Below are 24,848 nucleotides of genomic sequence, written 5' to 3'. Positions count from 1 at the left end.
TGGAGTAAAAAAATGGTGGAGTAAACAAGTGGTGTCTTTTGCTAACGTGGTTAGCTAATAGATTTACATATTGTTTCTTCCCTGTAAAACATTTTAAAAATCAGAAATGATGGCTGAATTCACAAGATGTGTATCTTTCATTTGGTGTCCTGGACTTGTAATTTCATGAAAATTTTATTATATGATATCCCTGTGGCTTTAGGCTAGGCTATGCTAGTCAGCTTTTTTGACGGGGGTGCTCCCGGATCCGGGTTTGTGAGGCGTTAGAGGTTAATGCAACCGCTGTGTCAGATTTCAAAAAAGCTTTACGGAAAAAGCAAACCATGCAATAATCTGAGTACGGCGCTCAGAGCCCAATCAAGACAAAAATATATCCGCCATATTGTGCAGTCAACAGAAGTCAGAAATAACTTTATAATCATTCACTTACCTTTGATGATCTTCATCAGAATGCACTACCAGGAATTCCAGTTCCACAATAAATGTTTGTTTTGTTCGATAATGTCCATCATTTATGTCCAAATTCCTCCTTGATGTTCTAGCGTTCAGTACACTTTCCAAACTCACGACGCGCGTGCAAGTCCAGCGGAAAGTACGGACGAAAAGTTAAAAAGTTTTTAAAAAAGTTAAAAAAGTTATATTACAGTCCGTAAAAACATGACAAACGAAGTATTGAATCAATCTTTAGGATGTTTTTAACATAATTCTTCAATAATGTTCCAACCGGAGAATTCCTTTGTCTTCAGAAGTGCGATGGAACAAAGCTCCCTCTCACATGAACGCGCATGGTCAGCGCATGTTCAGCTCATGGTAGAACTTACTCAATCCCCTCTCCTTCGTCCCCACTTCACAGTAGAAGCATCAGACAAGGCTCTAAAGACTGTTGGCATCTAGTGGAAGCCGTAGGAAGTGCAACATGACCAATATCCCACTGTTTCTTCAATAGGGGCTGAGTTGAAAATCGACGAACCTCAGATTTCCCACTTCCTGGTTGGATTTTTTTCTTTGGTTTATGCCTGCCATATGAGTTGTGTTATACTCACAGACATCATTCAAACAGTTTTAGAAACTTCGGAGTGTTTTCTATCCAAATCTACTAATAATATGCATATTCTAGCTTTTTTGGCTGAGTAGCAGGCCGTTTACTCTGGGCACGCTTTTCATCTGGACGTGAAAATACTGCCCCCTACCCCAAAGAAGTTTTAAGAAGCTAAAATTATATTTAATCTTTTCACAAATAGTTTCGTATTTAAACATTGTGAATCTGATAACTGGAATGTGTAGACTTTCCAAGGTACTGTTTATGTCATCCTATCATCAGTAATAATGTCTCAGACGCCAACTGATCTGACAACACATTCATCAAGTACCAACGCATATTTTCAACTGGTTGGATTACCGAAATATGGTTCAGTTTCTCACCTTTTGATGTTACCAGACTCTCTATGTTAACAAAGGGATTTTCAATAGTCACATCGGTAGAGTAGAGAAAGGAAAAAGGGGAAAGGTATTTATGGGGGTCATAAGCATACATAAGCATACATTTTGGTATTATTTTGGTGGACATGTTTATCTATCAGGGTATTTAGGGTGTATATATGATCAGCCGTGCAATGTTTTGGTATAAATCCAATTTGGCTTTTACTCAAGACATTGTGCTATAAAGGAAGTTTAGAACTCTTACATGTATAATACTACAGAAAATATTTCCCAGGTTACTGTTCACACAAATGCCTCTGTAGTTGTTAGGGTCAAATTTGTCTCTGTTCTTAAAAATTGGGGTTATGAGTTTTTGATTCCAGATGTCAGGGAAATAACCTACACTCAGGATCAAATTAAGCAGTTTTGATATAGCCAATTGACATTTTGCACTAGTGAGTTTGAGCATCTCATTTAGGTTGTTGCCAGGTATGCATGCTTTTTTACATTTGAGGGACTGAAGTTTCTTATAGAGCTGCTGGTCAGTAATTGGGGAGTCCAATGGATTTTGATTGTCCTTAATTGTCACGTTCCTGACCTGTTTTCTCTTGTTTTTGTATGTGTTTAGTTGGTCAGGGCGTGAGTTGGGGTGGGCATTCTATGTATTGTGTTTCTATGTTGGGTTTATTGTGTTGCCTGATATGGTTCTCAATTAGAGACAGGTGTTTGACGTTTCCTCTGATTGAGAACCATATTAAGGTAGGCTGTTCTCACTGTTTGTTTGTGGGTGATTGTCTTCCGTGTCTGTATGTATGTTCATACCACACGGGACTGTAGCATTTGTTTGTAGTCTGTACCTGTTCGTGCGTTCTTCGTATATTTGTAAGTTCTCATGTTTTAGGTCAGTCTACGCTCGTTTTGTTATTTTGTATCATTCCAAGTGTTTTTTCGTGTTCGTCTTCGGCACTTAATAAATCATTATGTATTCAGCACCCGCTGCGCCTTGGTCCGCTCATTCACTACAAGACGAGCGTTACATTAATAGCTTTTTCTAATCCATTCAACTTCTCATGAATCTGGCGTTGTTCTGCGTTTGTGTCAATTTGAACGGTGTTGTAGAGTGTTTTAAAATGGGTTGTCCGTATGTCACCATTTCGTATCACTAATTCCTCTTGTTTTGATTTTTTTGGTTTTTCAAATTTTGGCAGAAGTTGTTTGTGTTTATGGACTCCTCAATTAGTGTCAGCTGCTTGCTGTTGTACTGTGCTTTTTTTGTTCTGAGTGTACGTTTATAGAGTTTTAAAGTCTCACAGTAATTCACCATTATTTGGGTCTCTGTACTTTTGGTTGGATTTTACAATCTGCATCAAACCAGTTGTCATCTGTGGTCTTCTTTGTTTTGTTTTTTATCAATTTAAGCTGTGCTTCCTTTGCCGTTTGATGTTGTAGATTGATGCCATCTTTACTGTGAGTGAATGTGGTGTCCATCTCTATTTTGGTTACTGGTTGCTTTCTGGTATTCTTCTGTGCTGTTTTGGGCCCATCTGTATGAATTTCTGATGTTGTTTAGCTTACTGGGCTGTGAATGTGTGGTTGTTTCCATGTCTGTTCTTTTGAGTAACAACGTAATTTGGCTGTGATCAGACAGAGGTGTTAGTGGCTTGACAGTGAATGAGCTCAGAGAGAAAGGGTCAATGTCTGTAATCATATAGTCCACTGTGCTGTAGCCAAGAGGTGAGCAATAGGTGAATCTCCCCAAAGAGTCCCACCGTAGTCTCTCTCTCTCTCTCTCTCTCTCTCTCTCTCTCTCTCTCTCTCTCTGCCTCTCTCTGCCTCTCTCTGCCCCTCTCTCTCTCTCTGTGCATCTCTCTCTCTCTGTGTCTCTCTGTCTCGCTCTCTCTCTCTCGCTCTCCGTGTCTCTCTCTCTGCCTCTCTATTTCTCTGTCTCTCCCTCTCTCTTGTCTGTCTCTCTCTCAATGCAATCTCTCTCGCTCTCAATTCAATCTCTCTCTCTGTGTGTGTGTCTCTCTCTCTCTCTGTCTCTCTCTTACTGCTCTTTGATTACTGAGTCACATACTGTAGTTGAATCCACTGTCAAGAGGCAGAAAGTAGCCTTTTGTTATTAGAGGGTGTTTGTTGCTGCAACAATGTTACAGCAGTGTGCAGGTGAAAGCACAGAGTTATGTAAAGCTCCTGCTGCATGCTTCCTCACAGCCAAGCTCCACTGGACAAACACAGAGCCAGGAGAGGACAGACAGACTGACTGCCATTCAACAGAAGTGGAGGTGGTCATGCTGGCTCTGTAGGCTTGTCCCAGAGCAGAGTCCCGGGGTGTTAATGGCCATCCTGCCTCATTAACTCTGACTAAACCCTGTTTTCTCACAAATGTACCTTTTTCCCGATTCCAGAGCGCTTATCAAAAGTAGTGCACTATATAGGGAAGCGGGTGCATTTGTGACACAGTGCAGGCAGCACGGACTAACTGTTCACAATGGCACAATAAAACTACAGGATGGATTTATATTGGGTCATTCATTCTGGTAATGATGGGGATTTCCTGGCCATGCTGATGGTTTTATCCAGGATACAAGGCATCAGACGTAAAGTGGCATTTCAAATGACAAAAGCTTTAATACAACATTACTAATGGTTTCTAGTAGTAGTTTGAAGCAATTGAAGTAGTTTCTCACATCTTCTGCGAAGCCTAATGAAGAAGAGTCTCTCTAATGACTGTACATATAGGAAAGAGTCTTTTTAAAACCTAGGACAGTTTTAATTCATCTGTCAAACACTCTGGCTGGTATGTGGCCTCAGGAAACCACAAGTTACTTTCCATCTTTCCCCGTGTGTAATGTTTCATTCTCTGGCCAGGCCAGGAGCTCTTTATAAAGCTACACATGACGACTGGCTAGTAAATATAACACATGATGTCATAGATCAGACCATGCTGACCAATGAAAGGAGGGGGAGTGAATAACAGTATAATGACATGGAAACAGGTTTTCCAGGAGTTCCAAGTTCTGAGCATAGTCACTATTGACACATCAACACAGTCCAGACCTGCTGTCTATTATAGCATTTTAAGGTCGCTAAATGGATAAGAACACTGAATGTCCTGACCACATTCACTGGAAAACACAAACGAACGCACACAGCGCCTTCACTAAATATATAGGCCACCTTGGAGAGAACACCTGTTTTCTATTGAGGCCACAGCAACGACATGCTTCATCCAGACGGTGATCCTTCAGCCACTTCTCCATAACACTGTGGTTATGTCCCAAATTAACCCTTATTATCCTATGTAGTGCACTACTTTTAACCAGGGCCCATATGTCTCAGGTCAAAAGTAGTGCACTATGTGGGGAATACGTCATGAATTTCTGTATAGAATCTATAGATCTGTCCTGACATCTCTGTTCCAGCTCTGTCGCTGGTCATCTTCTCCAACCGGGCCTGGTGAGTGCCCCCCCCCCCCCCTCTGTCCCCCTCTGTCCCCCTCATGACCTTGACTGAGGCCATACATAGATGTGATCATAAACACATCAGTATGATAGGGACTGTCTGAGTTCAACATACTCGCCCTCACACTAAGTTGTACCTACATTCTGCATGTGTTCTGTCTACGGTTCTACAGGTGATACCCCTCATCAATCCTGTGTGTGTGTGTGTGTGTGTGTGTGTGTGTGTGTGTGTGTGTGTGTGTGTGTGTGTGTGTGTGTGTGTGTGTGTGTGTGTGTGTGTGTGTGTGTGTGTGTGTGTGTGTGTGTGCTTGTGCATGTGACAGCCTGGAAGTGTTCTGGTAGAGGAGCAGAGAAACTGCACCTGTCTAGGGTCACTGGCAGAGGGAAAAGAGGGTGAGAAAGGAGAGAGGAGAAATGAGTTGAGGGTGGAAGAGGAAGAGAGAGGTTGCAGAGAGATGGAGAGGGGGAGGGGGGAGAGAGAGGCTGGGGAGAGAGAAAGAGTGAGTGAGAGAGCGAGAGAGAGATAGTGAGAAAGAGAGAGTGAGAGAGAAGGAAGAGGAAAGAGGCCTCGGTTTGAGAAGGCAGCTGGGAGCTGATGTGCCTCTGGTGGGACAGAGATGAGTCAAACAAAAATAAAATACACATTTTCTGGATATTTATCACCAGCCTGGCCTGGAGTTATATAACAGGCACTGGTGAGTCATCTGGACCCAGGACCCAGAGTAGTGATTTAGAATACTGTATATACTGACTGGGCCAGTACACACCTTGTTTTACACCAAGATGAATGATCACACTGACCACAGCCATGTTATGGGAGTCTGGGGGGAAGAAACAGCTTGGCAGAATGCAGAACTTCACAGAAGTATGTCATGACGTTGCCCTCTTTGGGTACAGCGAGCACCATCCCCCTCTCTCTGTCTCCTACACTCAGGCTGCTGCGACCTCAGGTCATAAATTCCTGGAGGAGATTATCTCCTCATGGCCACAGTATAGAGAGAGAGGGCGTTTTCATGGAGAGAACAAAGGAATTTCTTCCTCCTCACAGAACTTGAGGTCCGAACAACATTTATGTTCCGGAGAAGGTATAAAAGATCGGTGAAGAATCCAGCTACGAACTGGTCCGTTTGGTACAATTTTGTGAAACTCATGGGAGACAATAAGGCCACATTACTATAACGCTGTTTATATAATATCCTCAGTTATGAGGCTTACATCTAATTGATGTATAAGATGAATGAGTGCGGATGATACTGTTTGTGAAATTATGTAATGTGATTTTGGACTGTTTAATGAAGGAAACTCCAATTCCCTTTGGAGTTTAACTAAATCAGAGGACCGCCCATGAGCACAGTTATGGTCGTGCATCCTGGGGCAGGCCCTTTTCTGCTCTTCCGAATAAAACCCCCACCCGGGTTTCCTATCACCAGATCAGCTAACCTCGATAACGAGAGGGCCAAGGTTTGAGAGGAGACCGAGCTTAAGGTTTGAGTAGATGGCTGAATCTTTTAACCACACCACGTGGTTAAACTCTTAGACTATCGATACCGACAGAATAAGAACAAGTCTTTGATATTAATAACTAGTCTGCAGCTAGGAATTCGGTATCATTGAACGCAAAGACCGACAACCACCGTAACATCTATTCTATAACGACATGAATGAATGTCACTCTGAACTACCCATTCTAACCACGACAGAGACGGGCGGACAAACTCTCCAACAGAAACAAACTTTTCAACAGAGATCCCGACGACACACTGAGCGAAAATATATATATTGATTGCAATTATTCCCGAATGAGTGAGCGTTCATGTGCAAAGGATTACCATTTCAATTGTTATAATTATCAACTTTGTCTCAGTTGACCCGCACTTCCCTTTTTGTCCACCAAGCCGCGATGCCGGTTTATCCCACTAGGGAAACTCCGTTATCATTTCGTTGTAACTATCTACTGTTTGTTTATGCATTTCTGTGAATGACCTAGTTAGTAAATAAAGGATTTAAGACAATTGATATATGGACGACTCATAGTGAAGACTGGGTTCGTGCAGATAACCAACAATTTACGACGTTTGGTATGAGACTAACATGAGGTAAATGATTCATTAATTCGAAGACTGTAACGGTCCTGACCTGTTTTATGTTGTTTTTGTATGTGTTTAGGTCAGGGCATGTGTTTTGGGTGGGCAGTCTATGTTATCTGTTTCTATGTTGGTTTTGGTTGCCTGGTATGGCTCTTAATTAGAGGCAGGTGTTTTGCGTTCTCCTCTAATTAAGAGTCATATTTAGGTAGGGTGTTCTCACTGTTTGTTTGTGGGTGATTGTCTCCTGTGTCGTCGAATGTATGTACCATATGGGACTGTTTGGCTGTTCGTTTATTTTGATGTCGTCTGTTTCCTGTCCGTGAGTTTACGTTTAGTTATGTAAGTTTATGTTCAGGTTTCGTCAACGTCGTTTTCTTGTTTTGTAAATTTGAAAGTGTTTTGTTTTTCGTGTTGCCATCGTCGTTGTAAATAAAGAGATGGCTTATTTCCCGAATGCTGCATTTTGGTCTGATGATCCTTCTCTCCTCTCCTCGTCCGAGGATGAGGAGAGAGACAGCCCTTACAAAGACTAAGTGATCAGATATTCAAATATCTGAAAGTTATATTAGGAAAATTATAACTTTATAATCTGAATATTTTCCTTGGTGCCCCGACTTCCTAGTTAATTACAGTTACATGATTAATCAGTTTAATCGCGTAATAATAATTACAGAGAGTTATTTGATAAATAAGTCTTCAGTTTAATGATGCCAAAGACACGACAGGTATTATTCCACATTATCTCTAATAGTGTTCCCAAGTTTTCTAATGTTCCTGTTCTAGTGTTCCCTACTGTTCTAGGAATGGTCCCTGTGGCAGCATCAACTGACTACACTCAGCTTCAGCCAAGTTCATATTAATGGTGCTGAACTCTATAGTAAATCACAAATAAACAAAACAGTTAGCATCCATTAGATTAGGAAACCTCCAAAATAGTATTTCTACTCGCAACTATTCGCTGTAAATGAATATACTAGGGTATAGCCTGATCTGACGTGAGGATGACATGTTGGGGTGTAATCATGAGGAGGAGGACTCCTCCATGGTTAACCAGTCAGTCAGTACTCTGCAGAGTTGATCAAAGCAGCAGCCTGACAATAGAGTCAATAGGACCAGCAGCATGCCTCAAGTCCTTATTATAACAAGGTGAAATTGAAGAGTGAAGAGGAAGTAAACTAAAGAAGAAAGACCGTTTTACAAAGATGCTTTATCCTGGTGAGGGAAGTCAGCCAGGTTGTTGAATGCTTTGCCCTGGAGTCATTCACAGAGAGGTGTGAGGAACGCAGTATCTTAATAACACAATGGAGCCTTCAGACACGGAGTGTCTTATTAAGAGAATGAACCCTTTCCACACAGCTCTTCCTTTGTTTTCACAGAACCACAGAATAACTGGCTTTAGATTGCACCAGTCAACACAGATTAGAGGATGTATTCAGAGAGGAGATCTGTGTGTGTGTGTGTGTGTGTGTGTGTGTGTGTGTGTGTGTGTGTGTGTGTGTGTGTGTGTGTGTGTGTGTGTGTGTGTGTGTGTGTGTGTGTGTTATTGTGTGTGTGTGTGTGTGTGTGTGTATGAAAGAGTGTGTGCGTATGTGTGTGTGTGGAAAAGGACAGTGATAGACAGTTCTAGGGCACTGCAGTGTCCCATCACTGTGAGAGAGCAGGTCAGCCAAGGTGATGTTTACCATAACAAAACACCCGGACGGTTATTAAAGCTGCAGGTTACAGGCCACGTCTGAAAGACACAGCGGCTGCTATTTTCTTGCACTGTGTCACATCTCCATCTCCCTCTCTCCATCTCCTTCTCTCCATCTCCTTCTCTCCATCTCCTTCTCTCCATCTCCTTCTCTCCATCTCTCTAGTTCCCTCTCTCTAGCTCGCTCTCTCTTCATCTCACTCTCTCATCTCTCTAGTTCCCTCTCTCTAGCTCTCTCCCTCTCTCCATATCCCTCTCTCCATATCCCTCTCTCCATCTCCCTCTCTCCCTCTCTAGTTCCCTCTCTCTAGCTCTCTCTCCATCTCCCTCTCCCTCTCTCCTTCTCTCTAGTTCCCTCTCTAGCTCTCTCTCTCCATCTTTCCCTCTCCCTCTCTCCTTCTCTCTAGTTCCCTCTCTCTAGCTCTATCTCTCCATCTCCCTCTCTCCCTCTCCCTCTCTCCTTCTCTCTAGTTCCCTCTCTCTAGCTCTCTCTCTCTCTCCATCTCCATCGCCCTCTCTCCATCTCCCTGTCTCCCTCGCTCTAGTTCCCTCTCTCTAGCTTCCTCTCTCCATCTCCCTCTCTCCATCTCCCTGTCTCCCTCGCTCTAGTTCCCTCTCTCTAGCTGTCTCTCTCCATCTCCCTCTCTCCCTCTCTCCAGCTCCCTCTCTCCAGCTCCCTCTTTCCATCTCCCTGTCTCCATCTCCCTGTCTCCATCTCTCCATCTCCATCGCTTCATATCCGTCTTCTCTCTCCATTTATCTTCTCTCTACATCCCTCTCTCGTGAAGTGTTGGCAAAAGGTTCTAAAAAATAAGCTGTAGATTTTTGTTAAACCAAACCAAACTGTCCCTGAACCTGTCCTTCTGTGAATTGAGGGAAAACAAGCAAACAAAAAATATTCTGGATTTTAAAAACATTTTAGTGGGGCAGAAAGGTCTGGGGTTTAAAAACATTATAGTGGGCAGAAAGGTCTGGGGTTTAAAAACATTCTTGTTGGACAGAAAGGTATGGCGTTTTCCCATATATGCTTGGAGTTTCTGCTCAACATGAGAACATAGCAACAGATATACATCAGTATAGATTTTAAAGGCCATATAATACATTCAGGTCAAACAGGCCATGGTTCAGAGAGACGAGAATTTAAGCCTCTGTCTGACTTCTGGTTCTCCTCACCTCTACCCAGAGAGCTGACCACCCTAACCTCTACCCTAGACAGTGCACTATTTTTGACCAGGGCCCATATGGCTCTGGTCAACAGTAGTGGACTATTAAGGGAAAAGGGTGCCATTTGGGACATAACCATAGATTCTGAAGACCATCTGGTCCAGTAACATGACATCATGCAGTCTATACAGTCTCTACGGTACAGCTGTCAAACATAGACAGAGAATATCAGCGCTCAGAGTTAGCTTCATCTGTTTGCGTCATCATCATCATCCTACTCACAGTTATTATCCTGACTGTGTCGGCGTCTCAAATCGCACCCCATTCCCTGTATTGTGCACTACTTTTCACCAATGTCACATATGTGCTAGGGTCAAAAGTAGTGCACTATATAGGGAGTAGGGTGCCATTTGAGACATAAGCTGTGTTTCTATTGAAGACAGATGTTCCGTTAACTACGCTTCTCTTATTGTAGGTGATTCTGGCCACATCAGATTGACTTTGACACAGACTTTTGTCTGTCCTAATTCAGCCAGCGTATGCTTGTAAAAGGGAGACGGCGTGTTGAGAGTCTTGTGGCTAAATATATTGTACTTTATTAAAGCAGAGATGGTAGAAACACACTGTACAAAATATGACATCAACAGGACCATAGGGAAGGAAATGTCTTGGTTGAGTTGACAAATAGTTACTGAAGTCATCAACAAGGTAAATACCACACAAAGCCAATAGATTTACAACCATTAGCAGTGATACGTCACTCTAGATTACCCTGGTATGAGTGGTGATCAGTCACAGAGCAAGTCATAAATCACAGCCAGACCACACAGCAGACATTCCTACCTATAGGTGAGAGTGATGGAATGTGAACAGGGTCTCCTGTACATTACTGACATACCGCCTACTACTCCCCATTATCCCCCCTGATCATAGAGTTCATGTGAGAGTTGAACCTGAGACTAAAATGGCATCGCCCCATAATCCCCCAGCTGCCCCCAGGGTCACGACACGACAAATAGTTCCCTCAGCAGTAACTATGTAGTACTAGTAACAATGATCTGGCATGCCTCCTAATTTGATCTGTGTCCCACCAAGCCAGGCAGTCAGTATAAATAGGCCTTTAAAAGAAGAGCCTGACAGGCTGTGTGTCGGGAGTGACATTCTCTGGACATTCTCTAGACACTGCTGGTGAGTGAAACCTGGACCCTGGCTGGCACACCTGTCCCCATCTGTCACTCACAACCCCATTGTCTCACAGCAACAGCCGTACCATCCTACAGAACAAGACCACAGCACTAGCAAGCAAGCCTTATGTGACCGACTGGGTTTGAAACCATGCAGGTCTTGTGTGTTAGCCCACTGAGATAAAGTCCAGGCACGGACTGACCCTGGACTAACAGAGAAGACCCCGGACTAACAGAGAAGACCCTGGACTAACAGAGAAGACCCTGGACTAACAGAGCAGACCCTGGACTAACAGAGAAGACCCTGGACTAACAGAGAAGACCCTGGGCTAACAGAGCAGACCCTGAACTAACAGAGAAGACCCTGGACTAACAGAGCAGACCCTGGACTAACAGAGAAGACCCTGGACTAAAAGAGCAGACCCTGGACTAACAAAGACCCTGGATAACAGAGCAGACCCTGGACTAACAGAGAAGACCTTGGACTAACAGAGCATACCCTGGGCTAACAGAGAAGACCCTGGACTAACAGAGCAGACCCTGGACTAACAGAGAAGACCCTGGACTAACAGAGAAGACCCTGGACTAAAAGAGCAGACCCTGGACTAACATAGCATACCCTGGCCTAACAGAGAAGACCCTGGACTAACAGAGAAGACCCTGGACTAACAGAGCATACCCTGGACTAACAGAGCAGACCCTGGACTAACAGAGAAGACCCTGGACTAACAGAGAAGACCCTGGACTAACAGAGCAGACCCTGGACTAACAGAGCATACCCTGGACTAACAGAGCATACTCTGGACTAACAGAGCAGACTCTGGGCTAACAGAGAAGAGTGTCACACCAACAGTGCTGAGAATTAAAACTGTCCTGCAGCGAGGACCATCTGAAGACAATCTAATGACAGTGGCTATGTCCCAAATGGCACCGTATTCCCCATATAGTGCGCTACTTTTGAACAGGGCAATATGTAGGGAATGGGGTTCCATTTAGGGCACATGCCAGATCCAACACAGCCTGGTGAAACATGTACACATGAAAAAAACCTTACCTGCACCTGCATTGGTCATCTTACTGCATATCTGCAAAGAAGAGAAACAGACCATGGTTAGTCAGAGAACAACAGAGTTTACTGCAGCCCTCAATACCACTCTAACTGCATGGCTGTCTTAAACAACAACAAAACAGATTGGTTGAAGAATACACAGCTTTTCAAAATGTTATAAATACTACAGTGTTGTACAACTCAGGTGTCTGTGGCATCCTAGTAATGACACAGAGGATATATTCAGCGAGGAGAGGAGTATTGAACTGAATTGTATCCTAGTAATGACACAGAGGATATATTCAGCGAGGAGAGGAGTATTGAACTGAATTGTATCCTAGTAATGCCACAGAGGATATATTCAGGGAGGAGAGGAGTATTGAACTGAATTGTATCCTAGTAATGCCACAGAGGATATATTCAGGGAGGAGAGGAGTATTGAACTGAATTGTATCCTAGTAATGACAAAGCCATAAAAGTTAAGGGTTAATGACTGCTCTATATGGCTGCTGACTGCTTTACTGTGTTACCATAGAGACCTGATGGCTGGTTCAATATGGACAGCTGGCTCATGTTTGTACATCGCTTAAGTATTTATAACAGCCACTGTGATATTAGACCAACTTAGACGAACCACATGGCTTTAATCCCAAATGGCATCCTATTCTCTATAAAGGGGAAATACTGTTGAACAGGGTGCACTATGTCACACCCTGGCCTTAGTTATCTTTGTTTTCATTATTATTTTAGTTAGGTCAGGGTGTGACATGGGGAAGTTGGTGTGTTTTTGTATTGTCTAGGGTGTTTGTAGGTTTAATGGGGTAGTGTCTGTTCTAGGTGTTTGTATGTCGATGGCTGCCTAGATTGGTTCTCAATTAGAGACAGCTGTGGTTTATTGTCTCTAATTGGGAGTCATATTTAAGGCAGCCATGGGCATCATGTGTTTTGTGGGTAATTGTCTATGTCAGTGTGTAGTGGTCAGTGTCAGCACCATTTCTGTTTATATAGCTTCACGGTCGTCAGTTTGTTGTTTTGTTTTGTTCGTTGCTCTTCTCAAATAAAAGAAGAATGTATTTCTCACACGCTGCATTTTGGTCCTCTCTACAAAGTCAAGACAATCGTGACACACTACAATATGGTGCTTTTCCATTGAGACTTACCACCACACCAGTGAGTTGCCAGTGTTTTATGTTTACGTCAGCTCTCGTGTTATTGTGTTTCCATCAGGAGAGTGTCACTAATGACTTGTGGTGAACTTTATCTACAACCTCTGCATCATTAAAACCAAATCCAATTGTATTAGTCACATGCGCTGAATACAACACCTTACAGTGAAATGCTTACTTACAAGCCCCTAACCAACAATGCAGTTTAAAAAATAAGAATACGAATAAGAAATAAAAGTAACAAGTAGTTAAAGAGCAGCAGTAAAATAACAATAGCGAGACTATATACAGGGGGTACCAGTACAGAGTCACCGGTTAGTCGAGGTAATTGAGGTAATATGTACATGTCGGTAGAGTTATTAAAGTGACTATGCATAGATAATAACAGAGAGGAGCAGCGGCGTAAAAGAGGGGGGGAACAATGCAAATAGTCTGGGTAGCCATTTGATTAGATGTTCAGGAGTCTTATGCTTGGGGGTAGAAGTTGTTTAGAAGCCTCTTGGACCTAGACTTGGCACACTGGTAACGGTTGCCATGCGGTAGCAGAGAGAACAGTCTATGACTAGGGTGGCTGGAGTCTTTGAAGTCCCTTGTTTAGGGCCTTCCTCTGACACTGCCTGATATAGAGGTCCTGGATGGCAGGAAGCTTGGCCCCAGTGATGTACTGGGCCGTACGCACTACCCTCTCTAGTGCCTTGCGGTCAGATGCCGAGCCGGTCAGATACCAGGCAGTGATGCAACCAGTCAGGATGCTCTCGATGATGCAGCTGTATAACTTTTAGAGGATCTGAGGACCCTTGACAAATCTTTTCAGTCTCCTGAGGGGGAATAGGCTTTGTCGTGCCCTCTTCTCGAACTGTCTTGGTGTGTTTGGACCATGATAGTATGTTGGTGACATGGACACCAAGGAACCTGAAGCTCTCAACCTGCTCCACTACAGCCCCGTCGATGAGAATGGGGGCGTGCTCGGTCCTCCTTTTCCTGTAGTCCACAATCATCTCCTTTGTCTTGATCACGTTGAAGGAGAGGAGGTTGTCCTGGCACCACACGGCCAGGTCTCTGACCTCCTCCCTATAGGCTGTCTCATCGTTGTTGGTGATCATCCCTACCACTGTTGTGTCGTTGGCAAACTTGATGATGGTGTTGGAGTCCTGCCTGGCCATGCAGTCCTGGGTGAACAGGGAGTACAGAGGGGGACTGAGCATGCACCACTGAGGGGCCCCTGTGTTGAGGATCAGCGTGGCAGATGTGTTGTTTCCTACCCTTACCACTTGGGGATGGCCAGTCAGGAAGTCCATGATCCAGTTGCAGAGGGAGGTGTTTAGTCCCAGGGTCCTTAGCTTATTGATAAGCTTTGAAGGCGGTATGGTGTTGAATGCTGAGCTGTAGTTAATGAATAGCATTCTCAAATACAGTTGAAGTCGGAAGTTTACATACATTTACAGTGGGGCAAAAAAGTATTTAGTCAGCCACCAATTGTGCAAGTTCTCCCACTTAAAAAGATGAGAGAGGCCTGTAATTTTCATCATAGGTACACTTCAACTATGACAGACAAAATGAGAAAAAAAATCCAGAAAATCACATTGTAGGATTTTTAATGAATTTATTTGCAAATTATGGTGGAAAATAAGTATTTGGTCACCTACAAACAAGCAAGATTTCTGGCTCTCACAGACCTGTAACTTCTTCTTTAAGAGGCTCCTCTGTCCTCCACTCGTTACCTGTATTAATGGCACCTGTTTGAACTTGTTATCAGTATAAAAGACACCTGTCCACAACCTCAAACAGTCACACTCCAAACTCCACTATGGCCAAGACCAAAGAGCTGTCAAAGGACACCAGAAACAAAATTGTAGACCTGCACCAGGCTGGGAAGACTGAATCTGCAATAGGTAAGCAGCTTGGTTTGAAGAAATCAACTGTGTGAGCAATTATTAGGAAATGGAAGACATACAAGACCACTGATAATCTCCCTCGATCTGGGGCTCCACGCAAGATCTCACCCCGTGGGGTTAAAATGATCACAAGAACGGTGAGCAAAAATCTCAGAACCACATGGGGGGACCTAGTGAATGACCTGCAGAGAGCTGGGACCAAAGTAACAAAGCCTACCATCAGTAACACACTACGCCGCCAGGGACTCAAATCCTGCAGTGCCAGACGTGTCCCCCTGCTTAAGCCAGTACATGTCCAGGCCCGTCTGAAGTTTGCTAGAGAGCATTTGGATGATCCAGAAGAAGATTGGGAGAATGTCATATGGTGAGTTTTTACCAAAATATAACTTTTTGGTAAAAACTCAACTCGTCGTGTTTGGAGGACAAAAAATGCTGAGTTGCATCCAAAGAACACCATACCTACTGTGAAGCATGGGGGTGTAAACATCATGCTTTGGGGCTGTTTTTCTGCAAAGGGACCAGGACGACTGATCCGTGTAAAGGAAAGAATGAATGGGGCCATGTATCGTGAGATTTTGAGTGAAAACCTCCTTCCATCAGCAAGGGCATTGAAGATGAAACGTGGATGGGTCTTTCAGCATGACAATGATCCTAAACACACGGCCCGGGCAAGGAAGGAGTGGCTTCGTAAGAAGCATATCAAGGTCCTGGAGTGGCCTAGCCAGTCTCCAGATCTCAACCACATAGAAAATCTTTGGAGGGAGTTGAAAGTCCGTGTTGCCCAGCAACAGCCCCAAAACATCACTGCTCTAGAGGAGATCTGCATGGAGGAAGGGGCCAAAATACCAGCAACAGTGTGTGAAAACCTTGTGAAGACTTACAGAAAACGTTTGACCTCTGTCATTGCCAACAAAGGGTATATAACAAAGTATTGAGATAAACTTTTGTTGACCGAATACTTATTTTCCACCATAATTTGCAAATAAATTAATTAAAAATCCTACAATGTGATTTTCTGGATTTTTTTTTCTCATTTTGTCTGTCATAGTTGAAGTGTACCTATGATGAAAATTACAGGCCTCTCTCATCTTTTTAAGTGGGAGAACTTGCACAATTGGTGGCTGACTAAATACTTTTTTGCCCCACTGTAGGTTGGAGTCATTAAAACTCGTTTTTCAACCACTCAACAAATTTCTTGTTAACAAACTATAGTTTTGGCAAGTTGGGTAGGACATCTACTCTGTTTATGACACAAGTAATTTTTCCAACAATTGTCTACAGACAGATTATTTCACTTATAATTCATTGTATCACATTTCCAGTGGGTCAGACGTTTACATACACTAAGTTGACTGTGCCTTCAAACAGCTTGGAAAATTCCAGGAAATTATGTCATGGCTTTAGAAGCTTCTCATAGGCTAATTGACATCATTTGAGTCAATTGGAGGTGTACCTGTGTATGTATTTCAAGGCCTACTTTCAAACTGATTGCCTTTTTGCTTGACATCATGGGAAAAAATAAATAAATCAGCCAAGACCTCAGAGAAAAAATTGTGGACCTCCACAAGTCTGGTTCATCCTTGGGAGCAATTTCCAAACGCCTGAAGGTACCACGTTCATCTGTACAAACAATAGTACACAAGTATTAACATAATGGGACCACGCAGCTGTCATACTGCTCAGGAATGAGACATGTTCTGTCTCCTAGAGATGAACGTACTTTGGTGCGAAAAGTGCAAATCAATCCCAGAACAACAGCAAAAGACCTTGTGAAGATGCTGGAGGAAACAGCTACAAGAGTATCTATATCCACAGTAAAACGAGTCCTATATCGACATAACCTGAAATCGACATAATGACCATCGTTATGTTTGGAGGAAAAAGGGGGAGCCGAAAAACACCATCCAAAACACCATCCCAAACACGAAGCACGGTGATGGCAGAATCATGTTGTGGGGGTGCTTTGCTGCAGGAGGGACTGGTGAACTTCACATAATAGATGGCATCATGAGGGTCGAAAATTAAGTGGATATATTATAGCAACATCTCAAGACGTCAGTCAGGAAGTTAGAGTTTGGTCGCAAATGGGTCTTCCAAATGGACAATGACCCCAAGCACACTTCCAAAGTTGCAAAATGGCTTAAGGACAACAAAGATATTGGAGTGGCCATCACAAAGCCCTGACCTCAATCCTATCGTAAATTTGTGGGCAGACTTGAAAAGGCGTGTGCAAGCAAGGATGCCTACAAACCTGACTTAGTTACACCAGCTCTGTCAGGAGGAATGGGCCAAAATTCACCCAACTTATTGTGGGAAGCTTGTGGAAGGCTACCCAAAACATGTAACCCTGTCACGCCCTGACCTTAGAGATCCTTTTTATGTCTCTATTTTGGTTGGTCAGGGCGTGAGTTGGGGTGGGAATTCTATGTTTTTGTTCTATGTTTTCTATTTTTATGTGTTTGGCCGGGTGTGGTTCTCAATCAGAGGCAGCTGTCTATCGTTGTCTCTGATTGAGAACCATACTTAGGTATCCTTTTCCCACCTGTGTTTTGTGGGTAGTTTTTTTCTGTCTTTGTGTCTGTACCAGACAGGACTCTTTCGTTTCGTTCTCTTTGTTATTTTGTTTAGTGTTCTGTTTTAATAAATTAACATGAACACTTTCCACGCTGCGCTTTGGTCCGATGATTCCTCATCTTCAGACGACGAACGTTACAGACCCAAGTTAAACAATTTAAGGGCAGTGCTACCAAATACTAATTGAGTGTATGTAAACTTCTGACCCACTGGGAATGTGATGAAAGAAATAGAAGCTGTAATAAATCCTTCTCTCTACTACTTTTCTAACATTTCACATTCTTAAAATAAAGTGGTGATCCTAACTGACCTTATTTAGGGGATTTTTACTAGGATTAAATGTCAGGAATTGTGAAAAACTGAGTTTAAATGTATTTGGCTAAGGTGTATGTAAACTTCCGACTTCAAATGTAGGTGTTCCTTTTGTCCAGGTGGGAAAGGGCAGTGTGGAGTGCAATAGAGATTGCATCATCTGTGGATCTGTTAGGGCGGTATGCAAATTGGAGTGGGTCTAGGGTTGCTTGGATAATAGTGTTGATGTGAGCCATGACCAGCCTTTCAAACCACCTCATGGCTACAGATGTGACGGCTACGGGTTGGTAGTCATTTAGGCAGGTTACCTTAGTGTTCTTGGGCACAGGGACTATGGTGGTTTGCTTAAAACATGTTGAAAATGTCAGTGAAAACACTTGCCAGTTGGTCAGCGCATGCTCGCAGTACATGTCCTGGTAATCCGTCTGGCCCTGTGGCCTTGTGAATGTTGACCTGTTTAAAGGTCTTACTCACATCGGCTGCGGAGAGCGTGATCACACAGCCGTCCAGAACAGCTGGTGCTCTCATGCATTTTTCAGTGTTATTTTCCTCGAAGCGAGCATAGAAGTAGTTTAGCTAGTCTGTTAGGCTTGTGTCACTGGTCAGCTCTCGGCTGTGCTTCCCTTTGTAGTCTGTAATGGTTTGCAAGCCCTGCCACATCCAACGAGCATCGGAGCCGATGTAGTACGATTTGATCTTAGTCCTGTTTTGACACTTTGCCTGTTTGATGGTTCGTCGGAGGGCATAGCGGGATTTATTATTAACTTCCAGGTTAGAATCCCACTCCTTGAAAGCAGCAGGTCTAGCCTTTAGCTCAGTGCAGATGTTGCCTGTAATCCATGGCTTCTGGTTGGGGTATGTACGTATGGTCACTGTGGGGACGACGTCATCGATGCACTTATTGATAAAGCCAGTGACTGATGTGGTGTATTCCTCAATGCCATCGGAAGAATCCCGGAACATGTTCCAGTCTGTGATAGCAGAACAGTCCTGTAGCTTAGCATCTGCTTCATCTGACCACTTTTTTATTGACTGAGTCACTGGTGCTTCCTGCTTTAATTTTTGTTTGTAAGTAGGAATCAGGAGGATAGAATAGGAAGACAGTTTCTTTGTGGGAAGGTGCTAAAGTTCACCGTTAGTTTTTGTTATGTAAATACGCATTGAAAAGTACCAGTGGCCTGGGCTTGGCTCCAAGTCATGGCAGGTCCACCGGAGCCATGGCCCAGTGAGACACAGGTGCCGGTCCACATAGACAGAAACAGACGTCTGAGTCTTTGGGGGTAAAACACCTGGGTAAATCCTTAGTGGAAACTCGTCATATGTATAGTTGAAGTTGGAAGTTTACATACACCTTAGCCAAATACATTTAAACTCAGTTTTTCACAACTCCTGACATTTAATCCTAGTAAAAATTCCCTGTCTTAGGTCAGTTAGGATCATCACTATTTTAAGAATGTGAAATGTCAGAATAATAGTATTTACAGTGGGTCAGAAGTGTACATACACTCAATTAGTATTTGGTAGTATTTCCTTTAAATTGTTTAACTTGGGTCAAACGTTTCGGGTAACCTTCCACAAGCTACCCACAAAATGTTGGGTGAATTTTGGTCCATTCCTCCTGACAGAGCTGGTGTAACTGGGTCAGATTTGTAGGCCTCCTTGCTCGCACACACTTTTTCAGTTTTGCCACAAAATGTTCTATAGGATTGAGATCAGGGCTTTGTGATGGCCACTCCAATACCTTAACTTTGTTTTTGCCACAACTTTGGAAGTGTGCTTGGGGTCATTGTCCATTTGGAAGACCCATTTGCGACCAAGCTTTAACTTCCTGACTGATGTCTTGAGATGTTGTTTCAATCTATCCACATAATTTTCCATCCTCATGATGCCATCCATTTTGTAAAGTGCACCAGATCCTCCTGCAGCAAAGCACCACCACAACATCCTTCTGCCACCCCCGTGCTTCACGGTTGGGATGTGTTCTTCGGCTTGCAAGCCTCCCCCTTTTTCCTCCAAACATAGTGACGGTCATAATGGCCAAACAGTTCTATTTTTGTTTCATCAGACCAGATGACATTCCTCCAAAAAGTAGAATCTTTGTACCCATGTGCAGTTGCAAACTGTAGTCTGGCTTTTTTATGGCGGTTTTGGAGCAGTGGCTTTATCCTTGCTGAGCGGCCTTTCAGGTTATGTCGATATAGAACTCGTTTTACTGTGGATATAGATACTTTTGTAGCTGTTTCCTCCGGCATCTTCACAAGGTCCTTTGCTGTTGTTCTGGAATTGATTTGCACTTTTCGCACCAAAGTACGTTCATCTCTAGGAGACAGAACGCGTCTCCTTCCTCAGCGGTATAATGGCTGTGTGGTCCCATGGTGTTTATACTTGTGTACTATTGTTTGTACAGATGAACGTGGTGCCTTCAGGCATTTGAAAATTGCTCCCAAGGATGAACCAGACTTGTGGAGGTCTACAATTTTTGGCTGATTTCTTTTGATTTTTCCACGATGTCAAGCAAAGAGGCACTGAGATTGAAGGTATGCCTTGAAATACATCCACAGGTACACCTCCAATTGACTCAAATGATGTCAAATAGCCTATCAGAAGCTTCTAAAGCCATGACATCATTTTCTGGAATTTTCCAAGCTGTTTAAAGGCACAGTCAACTTAGTGTATGTAAACTTCTGACCCACTGGAATTGTGATACAGTGAATTATAAGTGAAATAATCTGTCTGTAAACAATTGTTGGAAAAATTACTTGTGTCATGCACAAAGTAGATTTCCTAACCGACTTGCCAAACCTAGAGTTTGTTAATTAACAAGAAAATTGTGGAGTGGTTGAAAAACGAGTTTTAATGACTCCAACCTAAGTGAATGTAAACTTCCGACTTCAACTGTATATAGGCTCGTGTGTCTCCAGAGAAAATATATTGTGATATTAGAGGTCAGCTGTTGGTTGTGCAGCGCCATGGGTGGCTGAATAGGATTTTTGCCACAGCCGGAATAGTGCACTATATAAGGAATAGGGTGCTATTTGGGATGTACCCATGGTAGAACAGCCTACAGTATGAGGAAACACATATATTACAAATAGTAGCCTCTGTCCAACAGCAGAGGAGTGAGGTGGTTAACAGGTGGAGACATAGAGACATTATTCGGTCTCAGGCAGAACACTATGAGGTGAAGGGCCTGATGTTGTTACCGAAGTATCCTGCTTATTGACTGTGAGATTCAGCATAACAGGGTCGAATTGTATTATTACATTTCTGTCCTCTTCAGTCATAGTGTTGGAGAACAGAAGCAATGCTGACAGTGTCTTTCTCAACTCTCTGCTCTAACCAAGCATCTCATCTTATTCTGCAGACAGAGGAAACTAGGGTATGCATCCCAAATGGCACCCTATTCACTATATAGTGCACTACTTTTGACCCGGGCCCATGGGGCTGTCTAAACTCTAAACTGACGTGCGTTAACATAATAGATCTAATAACAGGCTCTGACCCACTACTACAAATAAAGCTGTGATTAAAATTAGCCTACTTGAACTGACTGAATGGCCCCAATGGAGATACCAGTCTGTCTTTTACTCAAAGGGCTTCAAAGACTGTCCTAGACTTATTTCTGTCTCTCGACAGCCCGGATAAAGTCCTGTTAGTGTCCTTCCATTTTCCTCTTCACTGGTTTAGTTAAACCCATGGACTTAGATAGACATTGCATGATTGGATATGTCCCATTATGGCATCTGTGAAAGAATGGGCATCGCACCATTGAGGCCATCTCCATTTTGAAGTAGTAGATTTTCTTCTACTATGAGTTGGCAAACAAACAAAGGGTGCACACTGCCACCTGGAGAGTGTTGTTTGAACATATATGATGCCAAGGTTGGCTATTTACTGACACCTGCAGTAATGGAATGTTTCCTCGTGACTATAATGCATTGGCTGATCCCTCCAGGTAACCTGTATGGAATTATGTGATCCTTCCTTAACCCCTAGGAAGTCTCTCCCAGATAACGCCTTCAAAATGTTGAAAGTCCTCAATAGCACTGCTCAAGCTAAAACAGGCCTTTGGGCTCTAGAGTCCTCTATCTCTATGGTTATACCACACCGCTTCAGTTTTGAGCAATCACCACGTCGGGTTATGGGTTAGAGGTCAGGGGTCAGGTGACAAGACACAGAAGAAGACACAGCCCTATCAGGAAGCTACCTCTGCTACAACAACCAAGATTTTTATATGGACTGACATGTCTGGTCTTTGGTGACTGATAACTGGTCTGGTCTACCTGTCTACTGCAGTGACTAAATAAATCAACTAGTTCAGACAAAACAAGTGGAAAACATTCCTAACAGGCTATGGGACATGTCCATGCTTCTAATAGTACTCTCTGAGATGCTGCTATACATTGTAGCTGGCAATGGGAGGCTGTACAAAGTTCACACGAGATCTGTAAGGAATTACATAATCCCCATCATGCATTTCTTTACATCCCCAAAGAACAACGTTGACGTTTGTGTTTGACTTTTTCTTGCGTTTCTCAACTCCCCCCCCTTCTCCCCTGTGGTCTATGTAGAGTACACTCTCAACCCAACACAGAGCCCTGTGGTCTATGTAGAGTACATTCTCAACCCAACACAGAGCCCTGTGGTCTATATAGAGTACAGTCTCAACCCAACACAGAGCCCTGTGGTCTATGTAGAGTACATTCTCAACCCAACACAGAGCCCTGTGGTCTATGTAGAGTACATTCTCAACCCAACACAGAGCCCTGTGGTCTATATAGAGTACAGTCTCAACCCAACACAGAGCCCTGTGGTGTATGTAGAGTACATTCTCAACCCAACACAGAGCCCTGTGGTCTATGTAGAGTACACTCTCAACCCAACACAGAGCCCTGTGGTCTATGTAGAGTACACTCTCAACCCAACACAGAGCCCTGTTGTCTGTCATGATTCATCCAAAATGGCAGAAGTAGTGCACTATACAGGGAATAGGGTTGCATTTGGGATGGATTTGACAGTCCTGAACACACCCAACCCCACAGAGTGAAGTCTGAGGTTACCCCACCAATCATTCATTGTGTTTCATCGGCATGCGCGACTAACCCGAATCACATTTGTTCACAGAGAAAGACAGAGCACCCCCAAACCCATGCCTGATATTATATAACCAGACCTATAGTTGTATATGGCTGCATCCAAAATGGCACCCTATTCCCTAGATAGTCCACTACTTTTGGTTAGAGCCCAATGGGCCCAACTCAAATATAACGCATTATATTGGGAATGAGTTTTCATGTGGGACGCAGCTATATGTAACGATCCAGGCCTCTCATCATAGCTCAGGGCAGGGTAGGATGGATGAGGTCTCTCAACGGCCATTACTCTTCTGTGGCTTATCTCCAGAGACTTCCTCTAGGCCTCTACGCCAAGGCGTAGCCATGATCCACAACCCCTAACTCATAACACGTAACTATGGGCTGAACTCACAGGACTGAATCCATCTCTCTCCACAACATTCCGATAGTTGTCTCGGTTGTAAAATAAAACCTCAGACCTACACTCTATGTCCCTGGGAAAATAACCCTAGTTTTACTCTGAGTCTAAGAAAAAATAAGGGATAAAAAGAGATCATTGGGCGTCTGCTCAGCTCCTTGGTCAGATGTGGTCTCAGTAGATCAGCCAGTGGGCCAGTAGGCCAGTAGACCAGCCAGTAGACCAGTAGACCAGTAGACCAGTAGACCAGCCAGTAGACCAGTAAACCAGTAGACCAGTAGACCAGCCAGTAGACCAGTAGACCAATAGACCAGTACACCAGCCAGTAGACTTGTAGATCAGCCAGTAGATCAGTAGACCAGCCAGTAGGCCAGTAGATCAGCCAGTAGACCAGTGACCAGCCAGTAGGCCAGTAGATCAGCCAGTAGGCCAGCCAGTAGACCAGTAGACCAGCCAGTAGACCAGTAGACCAGTAGACCAGTCAGTAGACCAGTAAACCAGTAGACCAGTAGACCAGCCAGTAGACCAGTAGACCAGTAGACCAGCCAGTAGACCAGTAGAGCAGTAGATCAGTAGACCAGCCAGTAGGCCAGTAGATCAGCCAGTAGACCAGCCAGTAGGCCAGTAGATCAGCCAGTAGGCCAGCCAGTAGACCAGTAGACCAGCCAGTAGACCAGTAGACCAGTAGACCAGCCAGTAGACCAGCCTGTAGACCAGCCAGTAGACCAGTAGACCAGCCAGTAGACCAGTAGGCCAGCCAGTAGACCAGCCAGTAGACCAGTAGACCAGCCAGTAGACTAGTAGATCAGTAGACCAGTAGACCAGCCAGTAGACTAATAGATCAGTAGACCAGTACACCAGCCAGTAGACTTGTAGACCAGTAGACCAGCCAGTAGGCCAGTAGATCAGCCAGTAGACCAGTAGACCAGCCAGTAGGCCAGTCGATCAGCCAGTAGACCAGTAGACCAGCCATTAGGCCAGTAGATCAGCCAGTAGGCCAGCCAGTAGACCAGTAGACCGACCAGTAGACCAGCCAGTAGACCAGCCTGTAGACCAGCCAGTAGACCAGTAGACCAGCCAGTAGACCAGTAGGCCAGCCAGTAGACCAGCCAGTAGACCAGTAGACCAGCCAGTAGACTAGTAGACTAGTAGACCAGTAGACCAGTAGACCAGCCAGTAGACTAGAAGATCAGTAGACCAGTACACCAGCCAGTAGACTTGTAGACCAGTAGACCAGCCAGTAGACTTGTAGACCAGTAGACCAGCCAGTAGACCAGTAGACCAGTTGACCAGCCAGTAGGCCAGTAGACCAGTAAACCAGTCAGTAGACTAGTAGATCAGTAGACCAG

General features: G+C 43.9%; 1 protein-coding gene across 1 annotated transcript in view; it reads right to left on the bottom strand.

Moving 5' to 3' along the window:
• LOC129832129 (stAR-related lipid transfer protein 13-like) overlaps nt 1–24,848 on the bottom strand; it is a 133,592-nt gene that overhangs the window by 87,417 nt on the left and 21,327 nt on the right. The window contains exon 6 of the mRNA XM_055895916.1: nt 12,066–12,096. Within this exon, the coding sequence (XP_055751891.1) occupies nt 12,066–12,096 (31 nt within the window). The remainder of the gene's footprint in view (nt 1–12,065; nt 12,097–24,848) is intronic.

Source organism: Salvelinus fontinalis, chromosome 33, assembly GCF_029448725.1.
Source record: "Salvelinus fontinalis isolate EN_2023a chromosome 33, ASM2944872v1, whole genome shotgun sequence".
Classification (NCBI taxonomy): domain Eukaryota; kingdom Metazoa; phylum Chordata; class Actinopteri; order Salmoniformes; family Salmonidae; genus Salvelinus; species Salvelinus fontinalis.
This window is presented reverse-complemented; position numbering and strand designations above follow the sequence as displayed.